The 18,140-nt window shown below is 41.0% G+C and overlaps 1 protein-coding gene and 1 long non-coding RNA gene across 6 annotated transcripts; both read right to left on the bottom strand.

Moving 5' to 3' along the window:
- Positions 1–2,679: 2,679 nt before the first annotated feature.
- Positions 2,680–6,754, bottom strand: LOC124338066. Of its 2 annotated transcripts, none has more exons than XR_006917648.1 (3): positions 6,487–6,754; positions 2,852–3,006; positions 2,680–2,787 (listed from the first exon to the last, which is right to left on the bottom strand). It is a non-coding gene; the product is annotated as an uncharacterized LOC124338066 (long non-coding RNA). The 2 variants fall into 2 exon arrangements; XR_006917644.1 differs by having other exon boundaries at positions 2,856–3,006.
- A 1,045-nt stretch (positions 6,755–7,799) lies between these two features.
- Positions 7,800–17,995, bottom strand: LOC124335680. Of its 4 annotated transcripts, XM_046789153.1 has the most exons (10): positions 13,949–14,588; positions 13,029–13,165; positions 12,776–12,872; positions 12,249–12,413; positions 11,718–11,897; positions 11,501–11,578; positions 10,593–10,703; positions 10,435–10,523; positions 10,183–10,351; positions 7,800–9,122 (listed from the first exon to the last, which is right to left on the bottom strand). In XM_046789153.1, the coding sequence occupies exons 1-10, from the start codon at positions 14,066–14,068 to the stop codon at positions 9,030–9,032; spliced, it is 1,239 nt and encodes a 412-aa protein (XP_046645109.1). In that variant the 5' UTR covers positions 14,069–14,588; the 3' UTR covers positions 7,800–9,029. The 4 variants fall into 4 exon arrangements, with proteins under 4 accessions (XP_046645109.1, XP_046645111.1, XP_046645112.1 ...); XM_046789155.1 differs by lacking the exons at positions 12,776–12,872; positions 13,029–13,165; positions 13,949–14,588 and adding exons at positions 17,000–17,271; positions 17,755–17,995; XM_046789156.1 differs by lacking the exons at positions 12,776–12,872; positions 13,029–13,165; positions 13,949–14,588 and adding exons at positions 17,000–17,198; positions 17,755–17,995.
- Positions 17,996–18,140: the final 145 nt, after the last annotated feature.

Genomic DNA, 18,140 nt, shown 5'->3' with positions numbered 1-18,140 from the left:
TTACATTATAAATCCAACAGAGCTTACATTTCATTTTAGAAATTCTAAGTTCTAACAAATGAGCATTTATAGCCATTTAATGGAGTATTAAAGCAAAACACGTTAATTTACGTAGGTAATTCCTTCATTCAGTAAACACATAATCCTTTTGTGTCACCTACACTACTAAGATTTCAAGCAATCTAAACCTTATTCTTCCAATTTGTTTTTTGTTTTTTAAAGATGATGTCAGCCTAGCATTGCCACACTTAGTTATTGTCCTTGTCCAAGTCTACATGTTTACGATTTTTAAAATGTGACTTGTATGACGGGCCCAACTGGTACTGTGGTACATCAAAGGCTGACTTCTAATACTCGCAAAAACTCTGTAATCATTATCAGAAAATCAACATTTCCTTATTGGTCGTCTCAGTGGTATTTAAATCACATTTATACGGACGGTCAATTGAACGCAGTTCTCATAAACTAAAGTTCAATTATACACATTATAAAATAAAACACAGGTGGTCAAAGTTCACAAGACGGAAAGCATTGCGTAGCACGAATTATTGATACAGCTTCTCATCTGTCAAGTAGTGAGATAACTGCTATAAAATTCCCCTTAGACCATACAGAAAAAGGCTTATTGTTGTTAGTAATACTATATATTTCTGCAACCAGCTTTCGATGAACAGTCTCACTGTCTTTACGGACTCTATTCAAACTTCAATCAATTACCCATATTGAATCATATTTCCGAACAGTACTGTATAGCAGAATGACGCTTAGTTAACTAGAGTTATTTAATTTAAATCCCTTGTTCTTAGAAAACAGAATTGGTACCCACTCACTTATGGCAAGTTTTTAGTGCCACCCAGTTCACCCTCAACCCGGGGATTCAACCCTTCATCTCAACCCGGTTATTCAACCCGGTGACTCAACCCGGGGATTCAACCTAGCTGTTTTTTGGCGCCATCTAGCGGCCAATACAATAAATACACCTACAAACTATAGAGACCGGCATCTCCCTCGATTTTTCCCTCGACTTTGACACCAGTAGCGCCACATGCTGCGGGATTTTTAACGAGCCGTGCGCGGAACAGTTCTTCCTGTCAGCTGAGTTCATACAGTTCATAGTTAAAATGTCTGTTTTATTCGAAGAGTGCCTCATTTGTGGGGCATGGAAAGACGACATGGAATGTGGAACTTTCTGATGTAGCTTACCACCCTCTGGCTATGAAAAGTAGGGGATGGGAAGGGGTAGGCGCTGGGAACCATTCGGCAACAGGGATATAGCCAGCCGATGGGCCGTTCATTATAGTAGGCCATGGTAACGTGTTTTTCGCGGATGGAACTTCTATAAACTATAAGTGCCCCACAAATGAGGCACTCTTCGAATAAAACTGACATTTTTAACTATGAAGTATGAACTGAGCTGACAGGAATAACTGTTCCGCGCCCAGCTTGATAAAATTCACCAAGCATGTGGCGCTCGTGGTGTCAAAAACGAGGGAAAAATCGAGGGAGATGCGGGTCTCTATAGTTTGTAGGCGTATTTATTGTATTGGCCGCTAGATGGCGCCAAAAAACAGCTAGGTTGAATCCCCGGGTTGAGTCACCGGGTTGAATAACCGGGTTGAGATGAAGGGTTGAATCCCCGGGTTGAGGGTGAACTGGGTGGCACTAAAAACTTGCCATACTCACTTTGGCGAATCATATGTGCACATTATTTTAACTTTAAGTTGTTGCCTACGAGATCTCCGGGAGAATTGCAATCTTCTTCGCCAGCTTTCGTCTAAAGGGAATTGGGTTAAAAATAATTTTTTGTCGTTTGCTTTGCGTGCCGATCCTATGCTTCAACGGCTAGTCGGCTACCTTGCATATTTTCCTTCTAGTGACACAAAACGAGTTGGCGTGGATTCGCACCGAAAATTTAAATTTAAAAACAACTGCCAGAACATTAACGTTTCATTGGATCAGTGCACTGATCAGTTAGTTAGTTACTTTTCAACAAGAAGTCAGTATGTGACAAAAAGGGTCAGAAAAGAGGAGTTTTGTTTAGTTAGTAGCTTTTAGAGTTTGTTAAGAGGAAAAACGCTACAATCAAATATGTACGCTGTCGCTGCTTTTCGTCTGAATGTCAACGGCCAGCTCGCCTCTACCTCCGGCGTCGTATTACTTTTTATCGATTTCGGAATTTGACGCTAGCTATTAAGCTACACCTAATGTTTTCTTTGTTGAAAATTCCACCTCGGCACGTCTGCCATATCAAAAAATCATTCCAGCATTGAAAGGGTAGCATCACAAAGTCACTCAAATTGGAGCTGATGAATACATGAACGCACCCGTCTTCTAGAATACATACGCGTAATTTTGGTATGGCCTTTAATTAACCTCTCCTCTCCTTCGAAGAAAGAGAATCCCAAAATAATCAAGTGCATCACTGATCGGTATGGCGTTATTTAGACGGTAACATGAAGAAGCGCAATAGAGCGAAAATTAATCAACCTATAAATTGCGCAAAGCCATAAATTTGTCGAAATTTGTAATGACGCAATTTACTGCAATTTCCTAGACGTGAATAATGATTCCCTTAATTTAGTAGGAGTGTGCAAATAAAAGACAGGGAGTCGAGAATGAAATATTCAAACTAAAAAAATTATTTAAAGCTTGAAATTTGATTTTCTTACTTTAGTGCAATGATTTTTAGATACCCGTTATACTACCATGAATGAGAGAAAATGGCTAATTGTTTACAGTATTAAAATTTATCGTGATCCCGACTACTAGAGTGGATCTTGAATCTACCTGACATAACAATAGCAGACAAAAAACACGCAACTTCGTAACAGAAATAGTTGACATTACTCACATACTTTGCGCATTTAGTGAATCCATTTTCTTGTTTGATTTTTATTCAAGGGCCTCAAATGCAATCATAATTGATGGGATATTCTTGCACAATCCCGTAAGCTGCACTCCAGAGAACTGCATATTTTATTGCTTGTAGGCCTACAAACTAAGTCACTGAAATAACCAAAAGAAAATCTTCATCAATATCAAACGATACGTCATAAAGTACACGAGATTTGCTGCTGTGAACGAAATCACGAATTAAACATTAGCCAAAGGTTTGGAAACAATAATTTTGTTGAACTAAGCTACTTACAACGCAAGAGACTGTGTAAAGACTTTTCCGAGTATGTTTAACTCTTGTTAACTAGCCCAAATATGATGGGGATCCGTCTAAAATTTTGTTGAAAGACCTAAATTGAGATCGTTATACGCTATGCAAATCGAGCTCAGACCGTCCCGCCCTTATCCTGGTCATTAGCTATTGCGCCCGTCGTCCACCTGCTGCAGGAGAACACTTCAATACCAAATAATGTCGTCTGGGTACTACACGGCTGGTTTTGTTTCAACCAGTAAATGAGACTATTTTTTTGGGTTGCACAAACAAACCAATTCATCGTAGGCTACTTTGTTATGTGGAAAAATCACGCACGGATTGCTGTTAATATAACGACTCACGGGTCTATAGGCAGAAAAAAATGCTTACAGTGTATAATACTTTACGTGCGGAGCTTATATAGTAGTAGTAAGTTATGTGTAGTACTTCGGCCGTTTAGGTTTAAATGGCGAAATAAACTAACCCTAACTTAACGATGAAATGTAACGAAAGACGTCATACATTTTAATATATAACCACGATACCGCCACGATAGCAGTTCGAGCGTCACAAATGACGTCATTCGTTTGTTCCTTCATCGAGTTTTCTTGGTCTTGGGAATCCATGTTCACGTTTTTGAAGAGCTGCTAGTCACGAAACAAATCAATCAACGATTTGGCTTTCATAAGAAAAATTTCTCGCGATTTTAATAAATAATACGGCCGGATACGGACAACCTGAAATAATTTCTGGAAGAGCATTTAGTCGAAAACATCTGCCTGAAGGAAACGGAACGACAACGGGATCATTTCTAAATTTTATACAAATTTTATACCGTTTCCGGGTGAAGACAAACAATTGATCTTAGTTCGTCCGCTTTCCATTACTTGTTGAATATTTCCGTTGAAGTTCTAGTGGAAAGAAAATTGCTGACGCACATATATTCTCGAAACGAGTCACGGTAGACTATTAAAGAAGATCCGTTCGTTACTAATGCATTCGGTCGCCTACGCACTTCCTGACATGGACGGGACATGGGAAAAGTTACGTCGGGAGTTGCCGGAACAAGGGGGCGACATTTTCAGGTATGGAAAAATGGAACCGATAGCGTCATAGCGCTCGGCTGTTTCGTATGTGCTTAAACTTGTGTGCAGTGTGCATATGTGAACAAGCTGAAGTAGGAAACAGTAGGCCAAGTTGTACAATTATCACGCCGACGCGCAATCACTTGGTGTAATCTCCCAATTTACTCCTACCTTGCATGTGCCATTTGGGTCGATCAGAATCACAATACCACTATCTTGATATCCCTGACTTTGTCTCCAACTGAAATTAAAGTTTGCCCATGCAAGTTTGAAGTTTGTCACCAATTAATAAATGTTTTAAAATCTAAAATTCAATTTCGTTTAACGAACTAAAGAAACATATTAGTTATTTACGCACTATGCGCAGGATAATCCCACACTATAATTATCAAATGATATACGGTTAAGATAGAGCAAGACAGTTATGCTAACGCTAGTTAGAGAATCAAAACATTGTTATTCCAGGACTGTTCCTAGTGAATTTAGAAAATCTCATTCACCGCTAACTTATTGAAATGGTTATGTGGTCAGGGTATTAATTGTCTACATTAATCCATGGCCACATTTAATCAATTCCTTAACGGGTGATGAATTGATTGATGGGATGTATAATCAAGTAAATATAAGTTATATCAATCTTATACGACAGCCGGTGTGGTTGGATGACAAATAACCAATACGAAACTAATAACCTCAGCAAATATTACCGGAACCTAATCGCGTGTAGACGCCCAAATTACGTATCGTAAGTGCTCATTTGAAATTAGTGAGTTACACTAGTTAGGGTTCAATTTAAAAAAATATTATTCAGTTTAACCAAGATAAACGATCCCGTTGTCACTCGCCTTTTCCAACATACACTGCAACCAACCTTTGCCATCCAGTCTGTATTTTCTGCGAGTCATTCAATTATTATGAAACCGGAGATCTTAAAAAATAAATAAATAAAGGTCTTTCGTATGACGGAGTAAAAAATTTGATTTTGGATTGAACGAAGAGTTTCTGGCTAGAAAATCGAAGCACCTTGTGACGTCAATGTCATATCCCAATTGAGCGTGGATGTGATCGAAATATCAAAAGGATCACCTTAAAAAATAATATTTTCATTAAATGAACTGAAAAAATCATTATTTCGCGTATCACAGTGTGCCCATATTATTTACAATAAATGAGTTTTTCAATTAATATATACTAGTGAAAGAATAGCTCTACGCCAATTCGGTTCAGTGGATTAATTCATTAATATTCCAGATCAAGTAACTGGTCTAACAAGAGAACTCGAAATTCGTTCAATGAAACCCCTGGTAATTCTCGTCTAACCAAATTAACCCGAACTTACTGTTTAATAGGTAAAATGTGGTTTGGTCGATTATTACGTCTGGGGGTATGCTTTGATTGAATAAACCGAATGTAAAAGTTGAGAAATTCATTTGTAATCTATGGGGTGGCTCCCTGAAGCGTAAGCCGGTGAAGCAACATTAGTTTGAAACTTATAACGGTGGCTGAAAATACACTAAAATTCCAGCAAACTCACTTACAAAACATACTATGCAATACTTAACAATGTTCATTATCTCTTTACAACAGAAAACCCTTAGTAGAAATTAGTTTTCAGTTGTTTCCCATGCTCCAATCCAGCGAATCACAGTGTGTAAATGCATGGGCGTATAAATTTCAAACCCCTTTTTCCTTACAGTCTATCTTTTCGATACAATGGGGTGTGTCGTATATATCATACCCGGGACTAGAAAAAAATCAGCAAATGCCCATTAGATCAAATACATTGGACGAGAGAATGGCACAAAGATATTTTAGCACTAAATAGGGAGTGCCAAAATAACTGATAGTTGACATATTGCATGGACTCGTTTGAAATGCTGAATAAAATATTAACCCTGCGCAAACCCTATTGTCTCGAATTGTAACTGGATAGCCCCAAGAAGATATTGCACGGAAGCTTGGTCGCGAATATGGGTCACCAAGAGATTTCGTCTCCCAAATCCATTTGAATGAAAATCACCGGAAAGAATTTGCCATCTGACATCATGCGATGTACAATCAAAGGGAAAAGTTTTTTTAACGCTCAATATGTTGACAAGGTGTGACCCAAAGCACTTAAATCTAAAGCAGAGACAATCAACTGGTCGAAAAGTGGTCAGGAAAACACATCAATTACAATCACGCGTATGGCAGACGAGCCCTTGATAAGCGTGGGCATGGGTTTGTTGAATAATAAAATGAATAACGACTTACCGGAAAGGAAATCAGTCGGGTACAGATGTCCGAGAAACTGTGATTGGCACCCGGGCACGCCCTGTCTAGTCGTCTACACACTTTCACTGGCATCACTCATAACAAAGTAATATCTTTAAAATTACACGGCGCACGTAGATGCCCTTCCACACCTGACAACGAGACAAACTTAACTGCCATTTTGTATTTTTTAAGCAATAAATAGAAGAAGGGTCGGGGAAAGTCGGAAGAAATTGACAAAGAGAAAAATGGTGGGGGAAGAGTTTGAAAAAAAAAAAAAAAAAAAAAACATTTTTGAAAGAACCACACCCACAGCGATGGGAAACAACTTTTGAACGGTGATAACCCCACCTCGGTTTTTCTTATTCTGTCCTATATTTTTACCAAATCAGGAATTTTGTTGTATTTAATTGATTCAATCTAGATGCTGATCAAGTTTTTTCCGGTTTTTTCCCGTTGATGGCGTAATCTCGTTGATAACAAACAACTGAATTTCGTCTCAGCGGATCGCAGCTCCATTGGCAACCCTCTCAAGTACTTTCAACCCACAAAAAGGACTATAAAAATATGAGAAAGATGCAAAGAACGAAGAAAGAAAATATGCACACAAAAAAAGATGAGGTACTCTCGCCGGGGGACCACGTAACACGATTTAGCTTTGGGTCTATAGATATTACGAATCTATGCATAGAACGTCCTATATGCATCGGATTGAAAACGTCCATTGGCGTGCATGACTCTTTCAATACGCAATGAAAAGTTTCAATTGAAACTTGTTCCCAGACGGATAATATAGTGAATTCTGCGCCTTGTGTTGGGGGAGAGTCTGTACATTACATACATGTAGAGTCGTCTATATCCAACAAGTTGGGAGAGAGAAAAGTTTTCCGACCACTGGTGAACAATCTAAGTTAGTGCTGCATAGCTTTGGTTGGGGAGGGGGGGGGGGGGTATACACAATATTGCTTATCCTATCGTCACATCCTCATTGAACAGTCAGGACTCTCTAAGTTATTTCCACAATGACCCAGCTCAGACTTTGTACTTACCAACTGTTATATCCGGTCCGAATCATCGCTTTTTGTTCTCTCGCTCGTGTTGAAAATTGGACACCGGGACGTTAATCTCGACGTTAATGAATTACGTCGCTACTTTAACTTAATTTTCTGCTATTCAGCTGAAAACAAAGAAGTTCCTCGCGTTTTGTGATATTTTTATGTTTCGCTTAACGGATGACAAGGTCATATTGGTCAATATTATATGACTTTTATAGCCAATTATACCTGCGTGAGATTATTACTTCATCTGGGCGGTTTTCATCGAGTCAAATGTAATCTCTCAACGTAGAAATGAGTACATAATAACAATAAGAACGAAGGAGTCAGAATAGATGGAGAGCAAATTGAAGAGAAAATAAAAAGAAGAACCATTTTTTTAATAAGCGACCTGATTTAGGCCATGGCTCGGGATGCGTTGAACACATATTCAGTTCCATTTCCACTTCTAAAAATAAGTCATAACGCGTATACAAGTGTGCAGGCTGACGGCTATTTAAGGTATAAGTGCAATATAGCAAAATCAAGGGAGTGCGTGGACACATGTATAATAGCAAAGGGAGGTAATCAAACAAACGCTGATTATTCAATAGATTTTCGTAGCATGTTTGTCAATTTTGTTCATCAATCAATGGGGTGAAGGGAAAAGGGATTTAAGCATTTAGTTTAATTTAAACAGATTTAATAATTCGCGGACATCGTCAATGACAGCTGCATCAAGGATGTTATAGTTGTTATTTGAAATTCTGAAAAAAAGGCGCGCTCTATTCGAATTGGTTAGAGGACAATTCGGGACATTGGGTTTTGTTAATAATTTCCTTTACACTTTGCATATCTAATCATTTGTGAATCAAAAAAAAAAGAAGAATCAAAAAGTTAAAAATAAAATTCCGAGGACTCGGAAACGTTTGACGTATCGCAGCCCTTCTATAAGCCACTGCTGGTGTTTTTCTTTTATACACAATAGTAAGAGATAATACAATAATAGATCGCTTATTTTTTGGGGTTTTTTTTCAAATAAGGTTTCCTACTAGCACAAAGTATAACGACAGGCGCTGTGGATTAATTTAATTTATTAATTTAATTAGAGTTGATCTTGATTTGCAGTCTGCCATATAACGAGTTTATGATAGAGAAGAAATAGAGAGAGAGAGCGGGCAGTGGGTGGCACAAGACAAAGTGAAAAAAAGGTGAAGGTTGACTTTTTGGTGTGTTTTTCTTCTTCTCTTCTTGTATCGTATTACATTGACTGTCGAATATTTTATGAGAAGCGGCAAGAAGATAGACAGAAACATAAAATTGTATTAATTGAAGTTTTGATCAAAAAAGATGCGCTGCTCCTCGTCATCATGTCCGACGTTATTCTTCATTTTATTCCCTCGTCGTTGACACATCTCTGATAGAATTTATTGCGGGCGTTATTGCGTTGTGCACCACTTTGCTTCTAAAAATTCAAGCTGATGATGTTGTGATGGTTGTTTGATTCTTTTAGAAATCTGTCTCGCCCAGCACGTCAGCCATCAGCCGCTTGAAGCTGTAGCTTTGCTGGATCTTCTCCTTTTCCAAGCCCATCGAGTTGATCTGAATCAAGTGCAATCAAATCGGAGCAATCAATTTAATCAAACGTAAAAGCATCTCAATTACAGCCTCTATATAGCGGACGCTCTCTGGAGGATACCTTATAGCACAACTTTCAGCTTAAGGCTTTCAACTGCTATAGCAACGCGGTAACTAGGCTCTTGATCAAATAAATTAAAGTAGGCCTCCCCATTCGTTTGCCAGGTGTGCTTCCTTGTAATATTGTCACTAATGAAATAGTGAAAGACTGGAAATCCCGCTGGGCAAAAGAGAGCGTCTATTTGGCGCCGCCTAGCAACCGGTGTCACTTCCTGGTTTCCGATTGATAGATACCGAGCTCATTGATTTCAACCCAATTCGAGCTGCTACTTATACCGGCAAGTTGCAATTCTTATAAGAATCCCGTAATTCCCAACAGTTCAACAAACAATTTCAATAATATGCGCAGCCGTCACACGGAACGAAAAAAATAAATAAAATAAAATAAAATAAAATACACCCGATCTTGCCCATGTATGTTAGATAAATGTCAAAGGCCATCCTGGAAGTACACACGTGTCGCTGTAGGTAGCGGGATGAGAGCGGACGACTTCCGCACTGAAGTCGATCTATTCCAGCTCCCTTTTATACGTATACACTATGCAACAGACTGCTGTAGCTGCTGCTCTTGATCTTTGAATCTATAATAATGGCAGTACAGAAGCGGATTTCCGCTAGATAGCTCGCGTGCCCTGTATCGGGTTCAATAATAGAAAAGGCCAAACGGGCGGCTCCAACTGATCCCGCGGGGAATTTTAAGTGACAGCAGCGCAAAGAGTAAAGACATTTACGTTCGCGGTACGCGTAGACTCCCAGCGGATCTTATTCTTCTACTCCAGGAAAACAAAAAACAAAAAGAAATAAAACCTAACCGATGGAAAGGTCACATCTCTTATGGTATCAATTTCCTAGACCCCACATTATGAATTACCCGCCTCCAGGGAACTGACAAATTGTATCAGGGACGCCTAGCATATAGCCGCACAAAAGAAATAAACACTTTGTATCTTAGAGGGTGGCTCACCTTGAAGTGAGGATTGGAAGCGACGGTTTTGACTGGAGCAGCCGGTCGGACTTCTTTGAGTCCGCGGGAGTCACGTTGAGCGGCTGCCTTGTTGTTCTTCTCGTTCTCCTCCATGAGAGCGCGCAATGTTTCTGAATTCTTCATGTCCAATTTGCGTCCAGGCTGGGCGCTGAATTTGAAAAGTTAAACGAACGATAATATTGAAATGCATAAATTTATAATGATGGGGGGTAAAATATTTGTCGAACTCACGGGATGATGCCAGTCTGTTGGGCCAGCACTTCCTGGACATTCTCATTGGAGTAGAGGCCAAGTGGTGAATTAAACTGCTTGTGCACCAACTGTAATTCGAAAATGATGTTTATGATAAGCTGTAATCATTAAAAAAAAATTAATGTGTTAAGATTGACTTCTTGTTTGGGAGGAGGAGCATCGCCAGCTTCGTGAACTACGGCAGTCTGTCCGGCCGGTTCGTTGACGGCCGCCATTTTCCTCTGTACCAAAGCGGCAGCCGCCTCCAACTGTTTATTTATTTTTTAGAAAATCGATCAAGAGAAAAATCAGTTAATTGGTTGTTGTTAACTAATGATTCACCGAATTTCAATAAGAGACATTATTGTTGAACAGCTGTTATGTAACATTGCACTTGAGCTATTTATGAATAGATGCACTTATATGCACATAGTATGCAGTTACATGTAGGTGGACTAAACACCCGCAAGATAATTTAACGTTCGTGTAAAAATAATTGAAGCCTATTATACACCCAGCAATTAAATAATAGGGCTACAAAATAATCAAGATCTATGGCTATATGTTATGTTAGTCTATGCAGTCAGTCGGTTAAGGATGCAACAGGAGATAAATACTCGGGAATAACGTTTTATTTTGCGACGTCTATCACGTTCCTTGGTCCTAGAATTATAAAAACAAATACGAATTTTTTCGCTAAATTAATTCAATGACGATGCACTCGGCTGTAATAGCGAAACTCTAACTGGCGTGTTATTAGAAGGCTTAAGCAGTAAACCCTCTAACGTGATACAATTATTAAATATGCGGCAGCTGTATAACGAATCATCCGAATTTCCCAATGGAAACGAATCCAAATGAAGAGATCTAGAGCGTGAAGCAAGAAGAATCTTCCCTGTTTTCTATGGCACGATTAAGAGATAGAATGTTGTCTAATACAATTTTGCAACCGAGTCTATACGAGAATGATGTTAATGGACATGTAGTAGTAGCAATGACGTCAGAATTCGTTCTGATCGATGCAGTGTGTATAGTAGAGTGGCTGTTTGTGCAGTGTTCAATATACCTGATGATGTTCTGGATCCACACGCCAGCCTTTGGTCGGTTCAAACACCTTTTCAAATATCGCCTTATATTCCTGATCCTGGTGTTGTTCACACGATTCATTTATAGTATATGTACACAACTTTAACTTAAATCTATTTGACAAGCCTTTTTCTTCCATAACGAATGATATAAAAGCGGTTCAATAATTCACACCTGGCACGCAGCGTGTTATTTACCTTTTGCTTGAGGACGGCATCGGTGGAGGACGGATTCATGGCAGATTGCGGAGGTGCACCAGGGGTGTTCCAAAGCATTGCATTCTGTTGCGTTTGAAGTGCCAAATAGCTCTGCGTGGAGCTGGCAGTGTCGCGACCAGTTTTGGCACCGGGCACTACCAGAGGAAGTGTCCTGTACGGCTAATAATGTTTTCAGATTGATTACGTATTTACATGATTCTGAAACACTGATTGATCAAGTGAAAGCTTTGCTGAGCTATGTCGGGTAATCACGCAACTTCCGTTTGCTATTCATTTTGAAAACATTTAGGGCAACTAGTCACGAATCAGATCAAACCTATGACTCGGCTAATGACGAAGGGATCATTTTTTCAGATCGCATGGCTATTATACTGTAACGCATTGAATGAACGACATGATAAAAGGATTGGTTCCGCAGGACATCTGGCAGCGTGAATTGGAACCACCAACAAGCTCGGTGCTGCCATTCGGCTTGCGGGAATTTAGCATCGAATGGATTTTTTGTTTTACCTGGTGAGTGACGACGATCCTTTCACGGTTGCGATCCATTTCTTCGACTTGTTGGTTGAATTCGTTGATAGCTGAGCTGGGGAATATAGTGACTGGCAGATTCTCAACAGGACTTAGCATAATCTCCGAAATCGTCCTGTTTGAAGCTCCCGCTTGGGTCGGCGCCTAAAAATATTCGTGGTTCATTCGTGATAAGAAACAAAGTTCCAGAATAACCAGATGGAAAATTTAAAAAAAAAAAAAGGACAAATTAATGTAGATACAATTTCTTTAAACTGCCAGTCTCAATGGAATTGAGGGATTGATTTCATTAAAAATGTTAGTCGTTGATTAGCCCTAGCAACTAAACAAGAGCATCATCTCGTGAGTGACAATCCAGCGAATTCGTGCAGGTAGTACATTGTTATGACACGGAAGGGAGAACAAAAAAGAATAGAAGTGTAAAGTGTTTAGAGGTGATGATGTGGGTAACGCAACCTTATAATGCTCATTGATTTGAAATGTAATGGCTCAGCTTTCTGACGTACTTTTTGACACATTGAACCGGAAGAAGCGGTAGGAGCGGGGGCGGCGGCGGATGGAGCAACAACGGGGACAGCGACCGGGCGCAAGGGCAGTCCACCTCTACAGGTGCGCATTTTGTAGTTGTCGATTTGTCATCAAAAATGAAACCCCCAATCGGTTAATCAAACCGACAAGTAGAGTCAAATGTATACCAAAATCAGATATTTGTATGAAAGACAAATTTTGTAAATCAAGCGAAAGGTTTGAAAAGTCTACCGCTGAACGGTGACAGTCATGGTGGTGCCGGCTTTCTTGATCAATTCGGCAGCTTCGCGATGGGTCATTGTCGAACAAGGACGGTCGTTGATTTTGGTCAAAACATCACCGCGACGCAGTTCGCTACCCACGGCCACCTGATTCACACACGACCATCAATCAATGCAAATCTCTTAACATAATATCCGCCTCGACCCCCATCATCAGCACGGTCCGTTTTAATCGTTTGCTGACCCGCCAAAGTCCCGTGACTGAATCTATTTTTAACTTCTTTTTTCCACGGCAATATCTTTTAACTGAGCCATTCTTGGAGCCATAAAAAGAACAGGGCAATTTCACCAGGAATGTCAGAGTCATTAATATGAAGTGTTTATACTGAATGGCATGAAGGGGGGCCCTCTGTCTTTCAGCGGCCGCTGATAGTATAGAACACGGGCGAGGTGGCCAGCAGAATGTTGACCAACAAAAAAAAGCGTGAAAAACAAAAAAAATAGAACCCGGCCAGCTTGTAGAACGAGGTCAACATGACGACGGACGGACGGTATGCCATATCGTACTGTACTCTGCTGGGCGCTTCACCCAAACGAATATTTAATTTTAGGCCCGAGCTTCGGTGCCAAAAAGAGAAAGAGAGAGAGAGAACCACCGACACTCGACAAAAGACTCCCGTCTCATTTTGGCGAGCGCAAGTCGTGAAGCTGCAGAAACCGCGCACGACTTTGTGGGGCAACTGGCAAAAAAAAAAAACAATCAGGAAATGGTCCGCTCTCTCTCTCTCTTCCTCTTCGCAACCCCATTTCCTTAAAATAGGAAATCAAGACCCACAGAATTTGTCACGACATTTTCTCAATAATTTTTGGGGACTTTAAACGTATCGTATTAAATATGAGGATTGAAATTGGAAAATAGGGAAATTTCACCCTTTGAATGATGAATGCCTCTCGGATGTCGGTTCCTCCTCGGAGACGGAAGCCGAAAGGTTCGCCGCACCCATCTCGCTGCAGGTTCACGGTCAATTCCCCAGCACTCATGACGGTCATAATTTAGATGAGAGCTCTTTGAAATTAGCTAAAATATGGGAGATGATGTATAGACGTTTCAGCTGGTTGTCGGGTTTTTTCTTTCAGCCAAATATTATACGAAGCAGTTCACGACGGGAAAAAGATTTCACGATTTGACCTAGACCTGATGGTCTCTTGAGGTAACAAGAGAAAAGACTGGCCTCGGATGAAGAAGATTTAAACTGTGTTTGTGTTCAATTCAAAATGAGAATGGAGAAAAACACTGAGGAGCTGTCGCGGTTAGGTGGAGAGAATAGAGGAGCGAGTGGGCGTCCGCGACTCGCAATAATACTCGACTGATGAAGGCGAAAAACCCGAAGTCTGCACTGTGCCGTGCACACAGGATACTCCCTACTGTCTCACTACTCCCGCCGTCGCCAGGGCTAAAGCTTCGTTCTTTTCTATCCTGCTCTACTGCTGACGGAAATCTTTTCTCTCTTTCTTGGCAGCACCGGGAGGGCGGCAAGCTCGGCCGAACTGAACATCGTGCCAAAATGAAACAAAACACACAAACCCGACACAATTCTTAGCGATGCCAGACTCGTACCCGCCACGGGACGCAAAAGTGGCGATAGAAAAAAGCGGAGCAACACGTCGACGATAACGTCGTCAGAGTCACCCGAACAACGACGACTTCAAGGGCAAACAACAACCGAGTATAGTTGTCTTATGCTCAACGCTGCGGGCCAACATTGCGCAATTCGCAAAAAGGTCGTCGCACTTTTCACACATGAGGATCACATGATCGCTGGTTCTAGAAAATTATTTTCTCGTGAATATCTACGCAGTTGACAAGAGCGCCATGCCCGTTGATCATTAGCGGGTATTCAGGAAGTGTTGCGCATTTGAATTCGCGTCGTTAAAAGTGTAGAAGAGTCCAAACACTCACAGGGGAAAAAGAAAACTAAAAAAAAAAAAATTCCAGGCAAACAAAATGAGTTGTACGGTCCTAAAATAGGTGCAAGCTCTTTTCTTTCTCGCAATATATAGTAGAGTTGGGTTGGCCGGCGCAGCAAACGGCGTGTCCGCTCTTATTTTTTAAAACCGTGTCCGATGTTGTTTGTCTGGGCTGCCATTTCAAAAGGAAGAGGTCCATGACACACACACACACACAGGGGCAGCTAAATTGTCGGGTCCATCAAGCTGGGAGCCCTCTCTATCCCATTAGCGTATACGTCGCCCCGTAGCTTTTTTGGCGCGGCAGCCAAAAAGTGAAGAAGAAATTGACTCCACGTGATCGGCTGATGCCGTGCCCACGCAATCAGCCCCAAATCTCAACCCTCTATACCTACTGGTGGTGTTGACACATTTCAATCCAAACGGATTCGTCATTCAATGAATCAAAACATTGTCTCTGATCCTCTGGCGCTTTTACTATTTTCTCCCCCCTCCCGACGACATGCCATCGGGATGACTCGGTTCACGAAGCATGTGCGCTGATAGCATTCCAGAACGATCGACTCAGTTCTTAAAACGATATGATTCCTTCGAGAAACTCTAAGATTTGAATTCACGAATAATCTAGAACATTCTCTTTGAGATCTAGTCGTTTCTATTTTACTGATACGTTTGCTCGTTTTTTTCACGCGCTATTGCGCAGTTTGAAATCATTTTTTTGTTTTCGGGAAAAAATGTCCTGTCTCGCTCTGATACCGCCCCAGCGTTGACGCCTGACTTTCTGTGTTATAAGTTCTGCTTCTTTTTTGAATCCTTATGTAACCTTGGCATACATATTTCACCATCGTGAGATTCGATCTTTCTTTTGCCTCCCGTCCGAATGGAATGGCGACATTCAACGCCCGAGTGAGATAAAAATGTGTCCTCGTTGCGTTGACTCGATCAACAGCCATCGATCATCATCTTATGAATGAGCCAGCCCCCACCACCAAAGAAGAAATGTACAGCAGGATCGCTGGATCAAGTATAGCAAAAAACAAAAAAAAATCCAACAATTCCGCACACAGGGCGAGTGCGCTTGCGCGACTGATTTCCGGAATAGTTTCGCCCTTTTTCTATCCAGGAAATAGGTCACACATCATCACGGCAACGCCCGCGTGATATCGCACAAGATCACCTTTTCGGTAGCAGATATCAGGATGTAGGACAGAGCGGACGGACCAGTCGGCAACGTTGCGCTCCAATAAGAATTGGCACACGTTGCAGTCGTCGGGGATAGATGCAGAAGCGCATCTTCGGGCGGGGATAGACATGTAAGAATTGCCGGGGCTAAAGGGAACGTGAGCGGTTAACAACCGGAGGCAACGGCCAGCCATGTTTGACCCACCGACGTCTAATTATAGAGCGGGAGAAAACGACATATATGCTCCGTGCTGTGTTCAAATGGGTGTGTTCGAGCTTGAGAGAGAGAGAGAGAGAGAGAGGAGAGAAAAGAGCAAAAATTGGGGTGTGCACTATGAAAAGTATATATGTTTAAGCGAGTGGCTAAATTTTGTTTGGTTTTTGACCTCGCCTCCTCTTTTGGCATGGGCGTACAGGAAAATATTTCCTGAATATGTGACGTCAACAGGAGAAATATGCCGACTTTAGCATATGCGAGTTTTCAGGTGTGTCGGATCAACCGGTGCGCAATACTACTAATCATTCCGAATGTAATCCTTTTAAGCTATTAAATGTACACGCCTACACGGTCATCCGGGGCAGAACCGGATGTTCAACGCTACACACACACACAGTTACACACGTTGGTGAAGGGAGGTGATGGGAATAGGTGACACTCACTACAATATCTCTCTCAAAGAAAGAAAAAAGAAACGAATATACCATAAACCACACGAAAGAAAATCACGATCGAAAACAGAAACGACACGATATTTTTGTACATCTTTTCCTGTACATCGTGTTACGGAGGGAAAGGCGGAGGGGGGGGGGGTATGTTGCAAATTTACGTACCAGTGCCGATGACGATTCAGCATCGGGGTCATCGTCCCTCGCATTATTTCGCGGTATTCGCCAAAATGGCGGTCGGCTCATTTTCTTTTTTTGGTTTTTCGGAAAAGTTTATAAATACGCGCGCCTCTCTCTTTCTTTTAGAAAAGGTTACACACACACGCACACGATCCAGCACTTGCGAGAAGGGATGACGATTTTGCTACAAGAGATTTGTTTGAATGAAATCTCTTAAGCCAAACGAGAATGAATAGGTAATTTAAAAAGAAATCGACCTGTTGTTTGAAAGGAAAAAAAGATTTAGGGAGGCTAGGTTTGACGGGATTTTAGATGCCAGTGAACATTTTAAAATATTAGCACAATTTTGATTACATCACGTCCAGGTTTTAAAAAAATTTTAACTTGTTTTAAACGATGTTGAGCTGCATGACATTTATGAATTAGCCTGCTACTAAACTATTGGAGTCTAATTTTATTAATGTTGAATTCATTCTTGATTGATTGAGAAAATGGAATAGAAAAATGCTGGATTAAGATCCAAGATATCCGAGCATTTGCACATGTTGTTTGGAATTAAAAAAACAAGACGAATTTTTTTAAAGGAAGAAAAGAAAAATAGTTATATAAGAGAGAAAAGAAATATCGACTTGAAATAGATTGACGGTGAACATATCAAGCATTCAGTCGCGTTATAATATGATAAGAATGTAGGCCAAATTAAAATCTAAAAAAGATGACTTTGATTTTTCAGAACTTACTCGGATCGGAAGGGGGGGGAGTGACGAGACGCCTACTACTTGCTGGATGGATGATGTAATCGATCGAGAGGAAATAATTGAGTGAAACCAAACAAAAAGATGATCGAGAGACAGGAGAGACGACGCGACACGCTGACTCTACGCACGCTCCCGTCGTGAAGACTTGGCCACTGAATATAATATCGACGCCGACGACGCTCCTTGGTTGCTGGCGTTCCTGCTGCTGGGCTGATTTTGTTCAGCGTCAAAGCCGGTCAGCTGTGTATGCTGGCGCCCACCCTCGTCCAAACATAGGCTTCCGCCTCTTTTTTTCCTTTTCCTTTAGACTTTTCTTCCTCACTCACTCAGACTGGGGCGCTGGCTCTCTCCTGTTTTAGTTTTTTTTC

Source organism: Daphnia pulicaria, chromosome 1 (genome assembly GCF_021234035.1).
Source record: "Daphnia pulicaria isolate SC F1-1A chromosome 1, SC_F0-13Bv2, whole genome shotgun sequence".
NCBI classification, from domain to species: domain Eukaryota; kingdom Metazoa; phylum Arthropoda; class Branchiopoda; order Diplostraca; family Daphniidae; genus Daphnia; species Daphnia pulicaria.
Note: the sequence above shows the minus strand (reverse complement) of the source record. Positions and strands in the feature narration are given on the sequence as shown.